Genomic DNA, 18,244 nt, shown 5'->3' with positions numbered 1-18,244 from the left:
TGACATCAGCATTTAGAGGTGACTAAGATGTAGTGGCCCCGACATCATCTCTGTGGCTGGCGGACCCGACCCAGAGCTGCACATCACCTACCAACTCGAAAAGGAGTTGCTATGAAAATCTTCCAGATCCAGTCTGCCATTTAGGGAAATTCTCAAGGTGAGGAATCTGCAGTTAGAAATCTCTATCAGAAAAAAATGTGGTTCACAATTTAAGTGCGTCACCAATTTTCTGTAAAAACAGTGCTGTAACTGGGGGTATGTAGTACTGAAACCAACGTACATACATTTCTTTAGACGCACATTATTAAAAGAATCTCTCAGACTTCAATGTTAATTATGAACTTAGTGTTAACAACTACACTCTTTCAGAAATGTCCCACACCATCCATCACTATGTTAGGACTTTGCAGATATTAGTACTAAACTGAATAACCAGTTTAGAAGTGGAGATCATCCATTCAAATCATTAGGATTCCACTGTGAAAAATGTGAAGATTCCTATGAATATGAGCATCAGCCAACCTACACTCATACCCACAACAGCACTGGAGCAAATATGGAGATGAGATAGTCATGTCTGTTAAAGTGCATCTCGACGATGCTCTAAGCTTCTTTTGATACATACCTGCATATATTTGAATAAATGTGGCTCAAGATAACAAGTATAATCCTGAAACATCTAATGAAATTGTTAGATTTTCTTTAGATGAACTCTTTTTTAACTGAACCTCAACTCACTGATACTACTTAATGCATGCACAATCTCTCTTTTACTATCTTAACTTTTAACATTTTATGGAAATACGGATGGTGTGGTAGTTTTGCCAAAAAACACAAAGGGTGATGGGAGGAATGCTTGCAATAAGTCTAATCTCTGGCAATCACTCAGAGTAGCATTTATCCCATCATTCTTTTGTCCATGTCACCTCAATTAGGACCCAGTCATGTGGAAATCAGTCTTGCCCCTGCTCCAATGGGAACAATACAGCCCGAATTGCCAGGCCAGGTCGTACTTGAACAGAGCGCAAGCAACCTGCTTTAACAGACACCAGCTTGAATAGATCAAATATAAGGTCCACTGCAGACCCATCACCATCTTTGTACAACACCCAGAAGAGAGCAAGGGAAAAATGTCTGGGAATGCACAGTTGTGCTGTGGGAGTCTGTGCAATGTTTCAGGCTCTCAGTCTGCTTATCCTGAAACAAATAAAAATACAATAAAGACATTTTTGCAGGATCCATACCTTGGTGAAGGAGAGGGTGCTTCAAACTGCGGCACCGTGCTGTCCTCACTGACTGGCGAGTACAAACCAGTCATTTCCTGCAAGAGAGATACTAGTCAGACAAAAGACAGTACATCAGAGCATTATGTTCAATACACTTTCTCTTTTTACTAGAAATATTTTCACTGGTCAATACAATGTGGCATTTAACTTAAATGCAACTCAGCAGTGCTGTAGGAAAACGTAATATATAGTAACATGTAGTGCAATATTTAGCCAAGTTGGGAACTCAATGCACCTTCTCTTGACAATCTTACCCACACAAACTTGGACTTGCCATATACTACTAAATTAGGTAAAAGTAACATCTTATTTTAACACGGTTAGAGATGGTAATTACTGTTGCATAAGGTTCTACACACAAAAACATACTCTAGAATGATCCGCACATCTCTCAAAGCTGACCTCAGTCTTAGGTCTCTTGTAGCTTAATTGTGGTCTCCATGGTCTGAGCTTTGGGCATGGTTTGTCAATAGATACTTTCCTTACAGTACACAGCAGAGTAATTTTGCAGTGCTTGCAGAGGTTCAGCAACAGCCATGCAGAAGAGGTTCAGGTGTTGAAAACATGTCATAACTCACTAAAATCGTTTGTGGGAACATTCAACCTAAGATGTGGTACAATTAATACTAGATACTACCATTCTACTGAATTAAAAATAGTTGTAATTTTGGATTTTATATTATTTTAATTTCTTTAAAACATGACTACTGCTGCCTAAAAAGGGGAGACAGATGAAGGAGGCAATACATGCACAAAGAGTGATGGACAGAATAAAACAGGAACTTGGTGTAATGATTGTTGCTGCCTGGATATGTACTTGATAGGATTCCTAAACTGTTCTACAAGGGGCAAATCATCAGATAATGGAACACAAAGGTTTGGACCCATGCAATAGATTTACAGGGCTTTCATCAAGACAGTTACATCATCTTTGGCACTATCTGACTACTTATTTCAGGATTATGTGAAATGATGTGAAACATAGAAAATACACATTATGGGTTCTTGTTCAACTGATCTAGAGCAAAGACATAATTGATTCAATACAGAAAGGGAGGACACCAAAGAGCTTCCGTTGTTCCAGGGCTATAGAAGATTTATTTGTCATGAACTGGTTATAGCATAATTGCAACTGACAAGCCATTAAAAACACACTGGTGTCTTTTTTCAGCTCGCCTGGCCCTGATGTATGAAGAGGCTGAGGAACATAGGACTCTGTGTATCGTCAACATACACTTCAGGGGTAGCTAGAAGTGGAAATCAATTTGTTAACACATCTGATATGGAAATAGCATATAAGATTAATACTTGCTAAAAATATTTATTTAAATTACCATTACCAAATAACACATTGTCAGCTACCCATGCTAAAGATTAACACCAAGTTGGCTTCCTACTTATTCCAGGATTATTTAGTGTTTTCTCACAGTCAATCAGCTGATGTACCTGGTACCTCCATGACCTCAGAGCATTTAAAAGCACAATCTGCTAAGAAATATTTCAAAAAGGACAACAGTCAATAGATTGTATGATTGAACATGGATGTGGGATCTGTCCCACAGGTAAAGGTTGGTTAGAGTAGGGGTATGAAATGCCTTTTTGTGGACTATAGTTCTGCTCACCCAATGTGATGTCCATTCCCATCACTGCCCTTATATCCTCAGTCATGCCCACCTCCGTGTTAGGTTGAAGTGATCACTAAGATGTGCATTCCTGACCCCACTTCAACTAACATGTTGAGCCCCGCTATAAAAGATAATAATTATAGCAATTTCTCGCTACAAGCCATATGAATTAGAAAACAAATGAATTGCTAGTTTACTAAAAAAGACATTCTCAGCACCAGCAAAAGAAACCTAATTCCTGATTGGGGTCAAACCGCTGCTGGAGATCTAAACTCAACATAACAAACATGTCTGTAAGACAGATGTTACCTCCACTCTCTTGATGTCTTCTTCCAGGACACTTAGTTCCTTCTGGATCTGCTCTAACTGCTGCAGAAAGAAAAGAATAGTCTTAGAGCTTTTTTTATTGCACGTAGGGTAGATAGTAGTAATTAATGTGCACCACATACTTTTGTGGTGATAAGCATACATTCTAAATACCCCTCCCTCCTCCTGATGTACAAATTCTAGTCTTGCACAAATGTATTCAAGCATTCATCTGTCAAAAACAATAGCACATACTTGGTGATCCAGGATACTATTCTGTTCCCTTTTGTCAGTATTTTCTAGTGCTGTCTAGGGCAACTGTTCGAAGACACCCAAAAGCAAAAAGTGAAAGAGCTGGAAATTTTAATTATTTTCAAACTTCAACCCAGATGTTTTCTTGTGAAATAAGTTGTACTGCCTCCCTTTCAATGCCCTGTTACCTTACATTCACTATTGTGAATTGAACTGCATCACAAGTCAAAACAGAAGCTGCTCTCACAGGTACTATACTTGTGTGTGCTTGCAGTCTCAATATTTCTCTCTCTCAAATTTAAGGGATCATTGCATTTGTTAGAGTAGATTATGTTCACCCCAAATATAGTTGAGCTATAGTTTCATACATAAAAGTAGCCACTTTACAAATTGATCAGCGGAGTGGAAACACTCCTGTATCAAACACCTGTAAGTCTCCAATAAAAGTGCATGCTAAAAGTTTTACAGCAATGAAATATTCTGTAGATTAGTTCTAAAGGTAGCTATAGAGCTACATTCCAAAAGTGCAGACCAGGGCAAACTATCACAAAAGATTCCTGACTCAGGACTTTGGCTCCGGCATCTTATGTCGGGTGCCCCCATTTCTTCTGATCATACCTTCATACCTAATTGACAAGAGAATGTGCAGGTGGTAGCCAGGGTCTCCAACGTGACTAAAATTGTTCTAATCATTTCATTCTAAGGAAACAGAGTGTGACACTTTAAAACCTCTCTCTCTTTGTCCGTACAGCCTAATGACCTGCACAGGCCTAGAAAGTTCCACCTTTCAACACATGTAATGACTATGATAAACCAAACTTCAGATTATACAGAGATGACATCCAACTCTACCTACGTAACACACCAGCAGGTTGAGCTCAAGTTTCTCGAAAAGTCCACGAGTCAATTGAGTTCAAGAAGAGGGAAAACAGTCCAAAATCATATGGGTGAAAAACTAAAATCCTACTCCTAGGCCTTTCACACCTCTTGCAAGACACTCACTCTTCGCTTTCTCATTATGTACTGTAACCATCAAAATGATCATCGGAAATGAAGTTACATATGCAATTGTGACTGAAGCCTGAATGCTCAGATAGGGCTGCAGTCAAGTCCTTTATAGCAAGTGAATCTCCTCAAGTAAGCGCTGCATTCAACCCCCACTGTTTTTGATTATTACAGTACGAAATCCCTCTACATTAATGTATCTGTGCACCAAGAGACATTTTTAAAAAAAGGGGTCTAAATGCTGCAAGATGGCTCCTCTTCACATCTAGAAAATGCCAAGTAGTACTTCCACTTAAGTCACATACTCTAGTTGCATGTGGCAGTCAGAGTCACCTTTAAGATACTTTGAGCCGGATTTCAAGCTACGCTGTTATTTATCGCCCATGATAAATAATGATACCATGGGGACGTTATTTATCAGGTACGATGAATAACAACGATTTCGAGTTCATGAGGAGTAACATGCAGATTTTGATGTTTAACGCACCAAAATACGAATGACACGGTACATACCATAATGTCTTCCCCTGCTAAACTTAGGAAGGTTTGACCTGCCAAATTTGAATGAAGGTAGAGTTATTTAACACATCCAATAAGTACGGGATGAATTAAATACCTTCAACCTCGTAATTCCGACCCATGCATAAGGAATATTACAAGGAACTCATAACCAGGCCCCTAGACAAACAAATGCATAGGTAGCTCTGCCACATTTGCTGCCTGGAAAAGATCATACATTACTACTCCACAAACTCCTAGTGATCAGCAAACGCAAATATCTGACAGGTGAATACGACAGTCTTCCACAACCGCTGCTTTCTAAAGAATGCTGGTACATGCGTTTTCAATCCTTGTATACTTTATTCAACACCCCTCATTCCACCGGCTTGAGAGGATCCCTGGATCTAGAGCTATTAGACAGCATTGGACCATCAACTTCACCAGGTGATGATCCACCAAATCTGCTCAAACATGGTCCAACGTGTTGCAAGGTGGTCACTCCACACAGGGCAGGAGCCAAAAATAGGAAATCAGTCATAAAAGTAATAGGTCTTATCCAGAGATCTACTGACCTGTTTTACTCCTTACAGGAAAGTGTGCTTTTTGACATGGTCACCCCCACTTTTTACCTGGGACATGATGCAATTTTGACTGAAAGTGCACTGGGTTTCTGCTAAACAGGTCCCCAGTGCCAGTTCTCTTTCCCTAATACTTTACAAATGTTACCCAACAGGCAATTCCTTTGCCCCCTGTAAGTCCATAGTAAATGACTGGTACCTAGGGCATGGGTACCAAAGAGGGCCCTCAAGGGCTGCAACATGAATTGTGCTTCCCTCAAGGACCCCTTACCTAGCACATGCAGATTGCCATTGGAGGCTGTGTCTCTTGGTGCAGCTAAATGGGAAAATGTGACATAGGACACAGCCTGTGTGCTCTGTTCCCTAACACTGCGAGGAGTATGTGTAAGACACCCTTACAGCAGACCTTACAGCACTAGGGCAGGGTGCATAATATTGCATGTGAGGGCATATCTGCAAGAGCAGATATTCCCCTGCTATGTCTTTGTCGATTCTTAGACATAAAGAGGGAACAGGGGAGCCATTTTAAAGAAATGTGCTGGACACTGGCCAATACGAGTTCCCCAGCTACATGATGGCTTCACTGAGAAATTAGCAAGCCAGTTCAAAGCGTTGTGGTCACCATGAGCGCGAAGGAGAGACACAAAAGGAAAAATAGTATCGGCAATCGTACAATTATCCATGTAACAGGGTCAGTCTGCAAGGCGGTAACAAAACCTCCTCCAGGAAGGACAAACATAAAGCATTTCCCAATGATAAAGGATTTTTGAAAGGCAAGCCCACGACCAGTGAAAGTGCTGGGCGTGTGGTGGGAGTGGTTAAAAAACCATAATTCTAATAACAGGTCAAGACGCTTGAACTAAAAAGAGATGTTTGGTATCAAACATCTTGCATTAATAAACCCCCACTGCTGCCAGTGATGGATTCATAATTACATGCACCCAGAAGGCACCTTAGGGGTCCCCCCTGAAAACCTACAAACTACCAGTGTGCAGACTGACTCATTTTAGCCATCCTGCCACCAACAGACATAATTCTGACCCCACTAGGATGAGAGTTTTTGCTCTCTAGCAGTCAAAAACAAAGCCTACTCTGGAAGAGGTGTTTACACACACCACCCAACAGGATGACCTGCAAATCTGCATTCCAAGGCAGGGGGCTTCAAAGGAGCCCTTGGTATGCAGATCTGGCTTCACTCAAAGGAGAGGTGCCGACCCCACTGCCCTAGAGCCCATTTGAGACCAGGACAGGCGCGAAATTTAGTATTCAGGAAAGTGTATCCACCCCTCAGGTCAGTCCCACCCCTAAGGTGAGCTACCTGATGCGGACATCACATTTAGAAATCTGCCATCTAGGTGTTGTCAGAAGTAGGAACACTGGGAAAGGGTTATGCCCACTCCACACAGGAAGTAGTCATATAGGGGGACAGATTGACACCAGGGGTGAGCAGCCCATTGGCTACTACCCTACACACCCCTAAACACCCATAAATTCAGTATTTAGGGGAGCCCCTCGCACCAGGAAATCAGACTCATGCTGACCTATGAAGAAGGAAACCCAAGAGCTGCAAAGACTGAGGAACAAGCACCTGACTTAGTCCCAGCCCTGTCGGCCTGTCTGCTGTTCCTGCCGATTTACACCAAAGTCAACTCCTCTTGCAAGCTGTTGTGGCTCCAAAAGCCTGTGAGGCCTGCCTGCCTTCAACAAAGACACAGGAACTCCTGTGGAGCAGCAGAGCTGATTCCCTGCATCTTGCAGGCACCTCGAGAGACCTGAGAAGACTCCTGACTTGACACATAAAAGCACCACTTCACCCGTGCCACCTAGCATGAGCTGAAGCGGGCCAATGGTGCCAACGGGGTCCCCCAGCACTCCAGATACAAAGCCCTCCTTGGTCTTGCCCACTATGGACTCCCTGATGCCGCCAGCAGCGTCTGCCCACAGGCCCCCCATCAACCGCAGTGCTCCCAATGGAGAAAACTCAACATCTCAGGACACCTCAGCACCTGTCGCCCCTGGCCCATGGAGAAGTGGACCGAAGGTGTCCCTCTGTCCCCGAGCCTCATGACTTGAACCCACCCGTTGGTTCTTCTCAACTGGACTCCTTGTCCAAACCTGCAGCCTCTTTTCAACCTGACAGATCCCCATTGATTAACCCTGGGCACCCGATGCCGTACTACACCTCTGCACCCGGCCACCCACCCCATTGCCGCCTGGTGTGACCTGTTGATGTGGTCCTAACCCTTGCCCAGTACTTACTTTAAGTCCAGGAGACTGGACCCGTAAGTCATTGCACGTAACTGTTTGCTGTATTTGTTTTTCCTCCATAGGGTAACATAGCAGCTTCCAAAAATTGCATTGTGTCAACTTTTCAGAACTGTAAAGATTTTTCTTGCAAAACGTACTTATCTGATCGTATTGATTCTGGTGCCTAAACATATATAAGGATATTTGTTATTTTTGTAAATTGGTGTGGATCTCCTTCTTGAGTCATGTCTCATTTATTGACTGTGTGCATATTTGCAGATGTCCAACACTTCTCTCTGATAAGCCTAAGGCTGCTCGACCACACTACCCCCTAAAAGAGCATCTTGGGATTGCTAGAGCACGCCCCCATCCAATAGTAGGGGAATCTCTGAACACTTTGTACAATATATCTCATTTTGATATATCATATTAAGAGCCAGCTTCCTACACTCCTTGATTCAGTGATGAAGATTTTCTACAAGTTAATGATCTACTGACATGATGTACCTGACAGAAGGCAATACAGAAGTCACAGGGGGCACAAAAGTGTTCCTTGGCTAAAAACATTGGCACCTTATGATGAATCAGCACAAAACGTGGTAGAAGTTTAGAAAGATTTATGTTCTTTTGGCATGTCACATTCTGAGGAAATCCGACAAAGGAGAAAGAAATTAAAGGAGAAGTGAATAAAATGAACATTCACATTGCTTATACGATTGTACTTTTTGATGAATCTGCATCAAATGCGGAAGGAGGTTAGCAAGTTACATCCAGTGCAGATATTTAAGGTTTCATGATGACCAAAAGGGTAGAGAGGGGGTACCGTTTAATATACCTGCCCACTGGTTTGTCAGAGACTTAAATGTTTAGACTACTCTTGGTTTCCGTAAATTCATGTCGGAACATCTGCAGGAAGATTTAAATGTACTGAGGTCAATAAAAATGCTCATTTGCTAATAAATGTGGCATCTTATGCTGAATCCAAACGAAATTTGGCAGACGTACAGCGTTCTGTAGGTTATATCAATTTTTGAGAAAATCTATTTGGGTGGCAAAGATAAATGAGATGCAACAACAGTGTCATTCATTAATAACAATGATGCTATTTGATAAATCTGCATAGAATGTGGCAGACTGTTAGCAAATTAAACCCAGTGCAAGGTTGGGCAGGCCCTGTGAACTTCACTGGGCTAGCCGAAAAGAGTTGGGCACAGGTCCTGTCAGAAGGTCATGCACAGCACAGAATGAGCACACTGCAGATGTAGGTGGGTACATTATAAAAAAATGCAATTCAAGGGAAAACATAATGAAAGGTACTTTTGGTTCAGTAAACAGAAAACTGAAAAAGCCCTGTAACTCACCAACTGCACTCTATAACTCATGCTTTCACCATGCTCAATACACTCTAGTGGATGGCATATTAAACAGCATTTGTAATGCAATGGGTCTCGCGTTTGCTCGAGTTAAAGCTATTAGCCTCGTAAATTCCAAACTGGACTATTCTTGTCAGATAAATTGAAAATGAAAAGTAGAACAGTTGACATAAGCGAGCAGTTTCAAAGTGCCACGGCTGCCATGAGCATGAGTGCCAAGGAGAGAGACAAAAAGAAAAAGAAATTCGCTCACAGTCAAACGTATTGGCAAAAGTGCAATTATCCATTTAACAGGGTTGGTGTCCAAGGCGGTAACCAAACTGCCCAAGGAGGGACAAATGTAAAGCATTTACCAATAACAAAGAATTTTTGAAAGGCAAGCCCACGAACGAGAGATAGTGATGGGCGTGCGAGGGGCGTGGTTAAAAGTCCACAAGACTTATAACAGGTCAGAGCGCTTGCTCCTCAACCTAAAAAGGCCATCTGGTGGGGGTTTTAAATTATCACGTTTAACACAGTAACTGACAAATGTCAGGGATTGATCGGTTTGGTGTTTCCTGAACAATAAAGAGCTAATAAGATTGAAGTGAAGTCATGGTTAGATTTGGTTATAACATTTAAACATAGATTTTAAAAAATGTAGACATTCACCAAGAAAAAAAGCAGAGCTATGGCTGCTAATTAAAACTGAAAAACTACTGGAATTCAAAGCTGCAGGTGTGACCATAATCAATAATTAGCACAACAGACATTTAAGACCTAATTTGTACAGCAAATGCAATGCTCATAACCCCACCTTTGAACTGACAAGTGCAACTACAAATTTCCTAAATGACCGTAAAGATGGAATTAAATATAATGTACCCTCAAGCCTATAAAAAAAAAAAAAAAAGGACTATGAAAGTAATATTTATGGTTTGAGTATGTATTGTTAATTATGTCGAGTTCTTCTGTGTTCTTACATATTGGTATCAATAATGTGAGGTCATAAATATTGCATTTGGTGTGCAAGTTATGGTTTGCATGTCTCGCTCATGGACTTATGTTGGTCTTTTTTGGGCTCCACAGGGCAGGTTCCGAATCTGTGGACCCAAAAAAAAGATAATGTACAGGCCCATGAAGTTTTCTGTGGGTTGGAAGACTTCTGAGTCCTCCAACCAAGTCCTCCACATAAGCAAGGAAGTTAGGGGAAGCTCCCCTTGCCCCCTCATGTCTGCTTTCATTAAATGATTACCAGTTTACATATTTATTTAACATGTAACCCTTTTAAGTCCACCAAAACTGTTTTTTCAAACATTAATTCCCTGAAAGTTACTGAACAGATTTACACCAAAAGAAGCAAAGGCACTTCCTTTGGTAAAGTTTTAGCTTCATGCAAAGCTAGATAGAATAGAATTCTGAGTTTTGTTTCTGTATTGAAGAGCAAAGAATCCTATGGGAATTAAAATGGGAAAGGTCACTTTTTTGAGCTGCCTTTTTTTGAGCTGAACTTGATTGATCTGCATGAAACACGGAATGTGAAACCAAACACTGGAAATCTTTTTTTTTTAACTAGAAAGTTTCATGCAGATTTGTTCAGGAATGGCAAACGTTATATATTTTTTTCCTCGTTCACCTCAGACTCCAAGCAATCTCCGTGCCTCAACCTTTCTCACCCTCTCAGATGCGGAGGTAAGCAATGCCGGGGAGGCAGAGTCTCTCTCTCACATAGCCCTCTTAGGCGGGTCTAGATAGCCGCCACAGCTGGAGTGTAGAATGGTGTGTAATCATTGGACTGCATGTAACACCCAAGCCTAGTTCCTACATGTACCCCTGGTATCCCCTTCCACTTCACCAATAGTGACCACAATTTTTCTTTTTGGAAACTCCCACAACCATATCCATTTCTGAAATGTGGAAAAGAGCATTGAGCAAATCAGTATGCATCAAATCAAATCAAATCATTAACATTTATAAAGAGCGCTACTCACCCGTGCGGGTCTCAAGGCGCTAGGGGGAAGGGGAGGGGGGGGCAACTGCTGCTCGAAAAGCCAGGTTTTGAGGAGTCTCCGGAATGCGGAGTGGACCTGGGTGGTCCTGAGGCTGGTGGGGAGGGTGTTCCAGGTCTTGGCTGCCAGGAAGGAGAAGGACCTCCCACCCACCGTGGAGCGGCGGATGTGAGGGACGGCAGCGAGCGCGAGGCCAGAGGAACGGAGGAGACGGGTGGGGGCGTAGAAGCTGAGTCGACGGTTGAGGTATTCCGGTCCCTTGTTGTGGAGGGCTTTGTGTGCGTGGGTGAGAAGTCGGAAGGTGATCCTTTTGCTGACTGGGAGCCAATGCAGGTGTCTCAGGTGTGCGGAGATGTGGCTGTTGCGGGGTAGGTCGAGGATGAGGCGGGCCGAGGCGTTTTGAATACGTTGCAGGCGTTTTTGGAGTTTGGCGGTGGTCCCAGCATAGAGGGTGTTGCCGTAGTCCAGGCGGCTGGTGACGAGGGCGTGGGTCACGGTTTTTCTAGTGTCGGCAGGGATCCAGCGGAAGATCTTGCGGAGCATGCGGAGGGTGAGGAAGCAGGCGGAGGACACGGCGTTGACTTGCTTGGTCATGGTGAGAAGAGGGTCCAAGATGAAGCCGAGGTTGCGGGCGTGTTCTGAGGGGGTCGGGGCGGTGCCGAGGGCCGTTGGCCACCAGGAGTTGTCCCAAGCGGACGGGGTGTTGCCGAGGATGAGGACTTCCGTTTTGTCAGAGTTCAACTTTAGGCGGCTGAGACTCATCCAATCTGCGACGTCCTTCATGCCCTCTTGTAGGTTGGTCTTGGCGCTGGCGGGGTCCTTGGTGACGGAGAGTATAAGTTGGGTGTCGTCGGCGTAGGAGGTGATGATGATGTTGTGCTTGCGTACGATGTCGGCGAGGGGGCTCATGTAGACAATAAAGAGTGTCGGGCTGAGCGATGAGCCTTGAGGTACGCCACAGATGATCTCGGTGGGGTCTGAGCGAAACGGTGGGAGGTAAACTCTTTGAGATCGGTTTGATAGGAAGGAGGCAATCCAGTCCAGGGCCTGGCCTTGGATCCCGGTGGAGCAGAGGCGGGTTATTAGGGTGCGGTGACAGACGGTGTCGAAGGCAGCCGAGAGGTCGAGGAGGATGAGGGCGACTGTTTCACCGTTGTCCATCAGGGTTCTGATGTCGTCTGTGACTGAGATGAGGGCGGTTTCAGTGCTGTGGTTGGTTCGGAATCTGGTTTGTGAAGGGTCGAGCAGGTTGTTGTCTTCCAGGAAGGTGGTAAGCTGTTTGTTGACGGTCTTCTCTATTACCTTGGCAGGGAAGGGGAGGAGCGAGATGGGGCGGAAGTTTTTCAGGTCGCTAGGGTCAGCCGTAGGTTTCTTTAGTAGGGCGTTGACTTCGGCGTGTTTCTAGCTTTCGGGGAAGGTAGCAGAAGAAAAAGATGCGTTGATGACGGCCTGGAGGTGCGGGCGATGATGTCGTCAGCTTTATTGAAGATGAAGTGAGGGCAGGGGTCCGATGGGGCGCCGGAGTGGATAGAGTTCATGGTGGTTTTGGTTTCTTTAGTGTTGATGTGGGTCCAGTCGTTGAGGGTGATGGCCGGGGGGGTGGGTTTGGTGATGCTTGGTTGGGTCTGGTGTCCGAAGCTGTTGTGGAGGTCGCTGATCTTGCGATGGAAGAAGGTGGCGAGGGAGTTGCACAAGTCTTGTGACGGCGTTGCCGTTGGGGTTGGAGAACTCTTTGACGATGCTGAAAAGTTCTCTGCTGCTGTGGCTGTTTTTGTCCAGTCTGTCGGTGAAAAAGTTCCTTTTGGCTGCGCGGATCAGGTGGTGGTGTTCGCTGGTTGCGTTTTTGAGGGCGGTCATGTTGTCGGCGGTGTGGTCCTTGCGCCAGGCCTTCTCGAGGGCGCGACATGTTTTCTTCGATTCTTTGAGGGTGTCAGAAAACCAGAGAGGTTTTTTGGTGATGGCCTGTTGATGCGTGCGTCTGAGGGGAGCAAGGTTGTCTGCGCAGTTGGAGATCCAGTTCGAGAGGCTGAGGGCTGTGTCGTTGGGGTCGGTGGTGAGGGTAGGTTGGTTGATGGCGAGTGCGGAGAAGAGTTGCTCTTCGGGGATTTTGTTCCACTGTTGACGAGGGATGGGTTGAGTGCGGAGGTGGCGGGTCTCGTGTCGGAATGTGAAATGGACACAGCTGTGGTCGGTCCAGTGAAGAGCGGAGGTGTGGCTGAAGAAGACGTGTTTGCTGGCGGAGAAGATAGGGTCAAGCGTGTGTCCGGCGATGTGGGTGGCGGTGTTCACCAGTTGCTTGAGGCCAAGGTTGGCGAGGTTGGCGAGCAGGGCGGTGGTGTTGGGGTCGTTGTTTTGTTCTAGATGGAAGTTGAGGTCGCCTAGGAGGATGTAGTCCGGCGAGGCGAGGGCGTGCGGGGAGACGAAGTCGGCGATGGAGTCGCTGAAAGGGGCGCGCGGTCCGGGGGGACGGTAGACGAGGGATCCTCTGAGGGTGGGGTCCTGGGGTCGGTGCGAATCTGAAAATGCAGATGTTCAGCGGCGAGAGGGGTGTCTTCGGTGGAGGTGGTGTTGCTGATGGAGTCTTTGAAGACGATGGCGATACCTCCTCCTACTTGGTTGGTGCGGTCTTTTCTGGAAATCTTGTAGCCTTCGGGGATGGCAGTGGCGATGTCTGGGGCCGAAGAGGCGTTCATCCAGGTCTCCGTGATGAAGGCGACGTCCGGTGCTGTGGAGTCCAGGAGGTCCCAGAGTTCAACGGCGTGCTTGTGGACAGATCGAGTGTTGACCAGGATGCACTTGAGGTGGTTGATGGTGCGTGGGCTGGTGGTCGTGGTAGTTGCGTGGTGGAAGATGCGTTTGCAGGAGTTGCAGGCGAAGGGTCCATGGGTGCGTTTGGGGTGAGCTTGGAAGCAGGTGTTGGAGCGCCCTGGGTTGAGGGCGTGGAGGGTGGTGGGGTCGTAGCGGAGCAGCGGGGTTTGGGAGAGCTGGGGACCAGGGGTCGTGGCGCTGGGCACGGGCCGGGCGCAGACGGGCTTGCCTCTGGCGCGCCCACTGCGCAGTCACGCAGCGGCCGCCATAAGAGGGAGGAGGGGGGGAGGGGTCAGCTGGGGGCGAATGGGAGCTGGGGGCGTGCAGGAGGTCGCGGCGGGAAAGCAGGAGGGAGGGGGGGACAGGTAGAGTGAGAAGAGCTGGGGAAGGGGGGTTTAAGCGTGGAGGGGGGGGTGAGTGTTAGGAAGTTTAGGAGTTTGAGGAGAGAGATAGGAGTAGGGTTGGGAAGATAGGGGAGTGGGGTTGTAGAGGTGGGTGAGGGTGAGAGGTAGAGTGAGAGGATATGAAGATAGGTAACAGAGGGGGTGGCGGGAAGGGGGGGAGAGATAGAGAAATAGGTGGAGAGAGAGAGAAATAGGTAGATAGGAGGATGTGGTGGTGAGTGAGGGAGATAGATAGTGAGATAGACAGATAGGAAGATTGGTAGATAGGAGGAGTGAGGGAGGCAGGTAGCGAACGGGGTAGATAGGGGTGATAGAGAGGGGGAGGCGAGTGAGGGAGGGAGATGAGACAGGAGCAGGCGCGGGAAGAACAGAAGACGGAGGACGAAGAAAGCAGAAGAACACAGAAGAACACAGAAGAACACAGAAGAACACAGAAGAACACAGAAGAACACAGAAGAACACAGAAGAACACAGAAGAACACAGAAGAACACAGAAGAACAGAAGGCAGAAGACCACAGAAGAAGCTGAAGAGGAAGAGAGGCGACAGGAGAGGCTGAGAAGCACACAGATGAAGAGAGAAGACGGGAAAAGAAGAGTACAGAAGAAGATTACAGAAGAGGAGGAAGAACAGAGAGGAAGAAAAGAAGCAGGAGCAGGAGAGAGGGTGAGTAGCGCGGGGCAGGGCGAGGGGCTCGGAGGTGGGGGGTACTTACTGCCAGGTAGGTCTCAGGAACCTGGAGGAGCTGGAGGAGCTGCAGCGGGAGCGACCTACCCTTGGGTCAAGGGTCGCTACCACTGTCGCGCAGTGGCCGCCATAAGAGGGAGGAGGGGGGGGGGGAGGGGTCAGCTGGGGGCGAATGGGAGCTGGGGGCGTGCAGGAGGTCGCGGCGGGAAAGCGGGAGGGAGGGGGGGACAGGTAGAGTGAGAAGAGCTGGGGAGGGGGGTTTAAGGGTGGAGGGGGGTGAGTGTTAGGAAGTTTAGGAGTTTAGGGAGAGAGATAGGAGTAGGGTTGGGAAGATAGGGGAGGGGGGGTTGTAGAGGTGGGTGAGAGGTAGAATGAGAGGATATGAAGATAGGTAACAGAGGGGGTGGCGGGAAGGGGGGGAGAGAGAGAAATAGGTGGAGAGATAGAGAAATAGGTAGATAGGAGGAGGTGGTGAGTGAGGGAGATAGATAGTGAGATAGAGAGATAGAGAAATAGGTAGATAGGAGGAGGTGGTGAGTGAGGGAGATAGATAGTGAGATAGAGAGATAGGTAGATTGGTAGATAGGAGGAGTGAGGGAGGCAGGTAGCGAACGGGGTAGATAGGGGTGATAGAGAGGGGGAGGCGAGTGAGGGAGGGAGATGAGACATGAGCAGGCGCGGGAAGAACAGAAGACGGAGGACGAAGAAAGTAGAAGAACAGAAGAACAGAGGAACACAGAAGAACACAGAAGAACACAGAAGAACACAGAAGAACACAGAAGAACACAGAAGAACACAGAAGAACACAGAAGAACACAGAAGAACACAGAAGAACACAGAAGAACACAGAAGAACACAGAAGAAGATACAGAAGAAGATACAGAAGAAGCTACAGAAGACGAAGAACAGAAGGCAGAAGACCACAGAAGAAGCTGAAGAGGAAGAGAGGCGACAGGAGAGGCTGAGAAGCACACAGATGACGAGAGAAGACGGGGAAAAGAAGAGTACAGAAGAAGATTACAGAAGAGGAGCGAGGAAGAAGAACAGAGAGGAAGAAAAGAAGCAGGAGAGAGGGTGAGTAGCGCGGGGCAGGGTGAGAGGCTGGGAGGTGGGGGGTAATTACTGCGAGGTAGGTCTCAGGAACCTGGAGGATCTGGAGGAGCTGCAGTGGCAGGGGGAGCGACCTACCCTTGCATGGAGGGGAGGAGGGGAAGGGGGGGGGGGGGCTCTAACCACCCATTTCTGGCAAACTTCCCTTCCGGCCAGCAGTATAGAGTAGAAGAGCAAGTTCTTCACATCTCTACTCCTCTCTCCAGATTCCTCAAATAGCCCACAAATAATCAGAGGAAGGCTTACCATAATGTCTCGACTCAATATACTTGAAACCGTTTTGCACACTTTCCCAGAAAGGATAAACTGCTGGCCATTCCATGAACATATGAATGTCTGTTGCACTCTGCATCCCACATTTAGGGCACTTAACCACTGGCCCTTTCATAATTTTCGAAAAGCTTGTATGGGGACAGATAGGCTCCACGTATGGAAAAGAGACAATTTAAACTTAATGAAGCAGGTTTCACTACATTAAACAAAGTACGCATTGATACTTGCCATCACTCTTAACTGCTCCCAAGGCATGCTTTCTCCCCAAAGAGCTTCTGCAAACTTAAAGTCACCATCCAATACACCTAAGATTTTCCAGTACCAGACCGACACCTTCTTAGAGCTAGAGGATTCTCTAAGTAATTTATCTTCCAGATGACTGATTGAGCCCAGATTCACATGAATACCCTGTGACCAACATTTCAGCTGGTTGTACTACAACCTGGATAGATTCTCCCCCCCCCCCCCCCCAGTTACTTCAGTTAGCTCTTCCCAACAAAGTAGGGATACATCCCAATAGAGCTCCCCCCAATAATCTATACCTGCATTATTAATCGGCACAGCTAATACATCATCAAAACACTCAGGGTGCCTGAAGATTCCAAAATGGGGGCGCGCTGTCTGTAATAATCACCCTTCACTGCATGTCTTAACTTATAGCAAACATTTGCCAGATCTTGTAGTACTTTCAATTTTACCTTTTTGAAAAATTTGGGATCTCCAAATTTGTATAAGAAATTATTTCCTGTCCCTTTTACGGTAACTACCATATCCTTAAACATGCCTCCGATCGCTGATAGTCTGGGGAGGTGAAGAGCATCCTAGAATTTTTAAGTTGGAATGCTCATGCATAATACTATAGATCCGGGAGAGTCAGGCCCCCCTTCTTTCTCCTTCTGTGCAACTTTTCCCATGAAATCCTGGGACCTTTATAAGCCCATACAAATTAATTTATAGCTTGATGAAATTAATCTAGATACATTTTATTCATTTGCAGTGGGATAGAGTTATATAAAAAGTTCAGCTTGGGCAGGATTACCATTTTTACCAGACTGAGTCTTCCCAATATTGTCAAGGGAAGAAGTATTCACCTTTACATTAATTTGCCGTATTCTCCCAGAAGTTCTTTTTTTAATTCACCATGGAGATCTGTTCAATGTCCTGTAAAATCGTTATACTTAGATATCTCATTTCACTTTTTTGCTGCCAGTGGTCCCTCTTCTGATTCCAAGCCATTATCTCAGTTTTCCCGGCATTAAAATAATATCTGAAAATTTGGCCAAAATTCTCTGCAATGTCCAATACTGCAGGGAGAGCTGTTGATGGGTCAGAGGTGTACACCAAAAGATCGTCCATATATAGGGCGACCTTTCTCTTCCATCCCTTACAGCAAAAAGGAGATATTACAGAATTCTGCCTAATCTTTCTGGCAAAGGGCTCAATATACAGATTGAACACTAAAGGAGATAGGGCACAAACCTGCCGAGTAAGTACCTCTGGTTATCCTAAAGGGCGTAGTAAGATTCCCATTCACCAATACCCTAGCCGAGGGGACATGATAAATGAGACCGACAGTCCCGCAGAATTTCTCACCTAAGTTATTCCACTTAAGGATCATGTTTAAATACTCCCAGTTGACTGTCGAAGGTCTTCATTTCACCCAAATTTATAACAGCTAAAGGGGCATCATAAGTTGTGGCCAAGTCTATCGCACCAATCAAATTGAAGGTTAATTCATGTAAGAATCTGCCTCTAATAAACCCTTACTGGTCTGGATGCATCAAACCATTTACTATTCCACT

General features: G+C 45.9%; 1 protein-coding gene across 1 annotated transcript in view; it reads right to left on the bottom strand.

Annotated features, from left to right (window-relative positions):
• Nucleotides 1–18,244, bottom strand: part of COP1 (COP1 E3 ubiquitin ligase) — a 693,430-nt gene that overhangs the window by 620,425 nt on the left and 54,761 nt on the right. Inside the window, exons 7-8 of the mRNA XM_069231565.1 lie at nucleotides 3,221–3,280; nucleotides 1,245–1,321 (exon numbers count right to left, since the gene is read on the bottom strand). Of these exons, the coding sequence (XP_069087666.1) occupies nucleotides 1,245–1,321; nucleotides 3,221–3,280 (137 nt within the window). The remainder of the gene's footprint in view (nucleotides 1–1,244; nucleotides 1,322–3,220; nucleotides 3,281–18,244) is intronic.

The sequence above is a fragment of the Pleurodeles waltl genome, chromosome 4_2, assembly GCF_031143425.1.
Source record: "Pleurodeles waltl isolate 20211129_DDA chromosome 4_2, aPleWal1.hap1.20221129, whole genome shotgun sequence".
Lineage (NCBI taxonomy): Eukaryota > Metazoa > Chordata > Amphibia > Caudata > Salamandridae > Pleurodeles > Pleurodeles waltl.
Note: the sequence above shows the minus strand (reverse complement) of the source record. Positions and strands in the feature narration are given on the sequence as shown.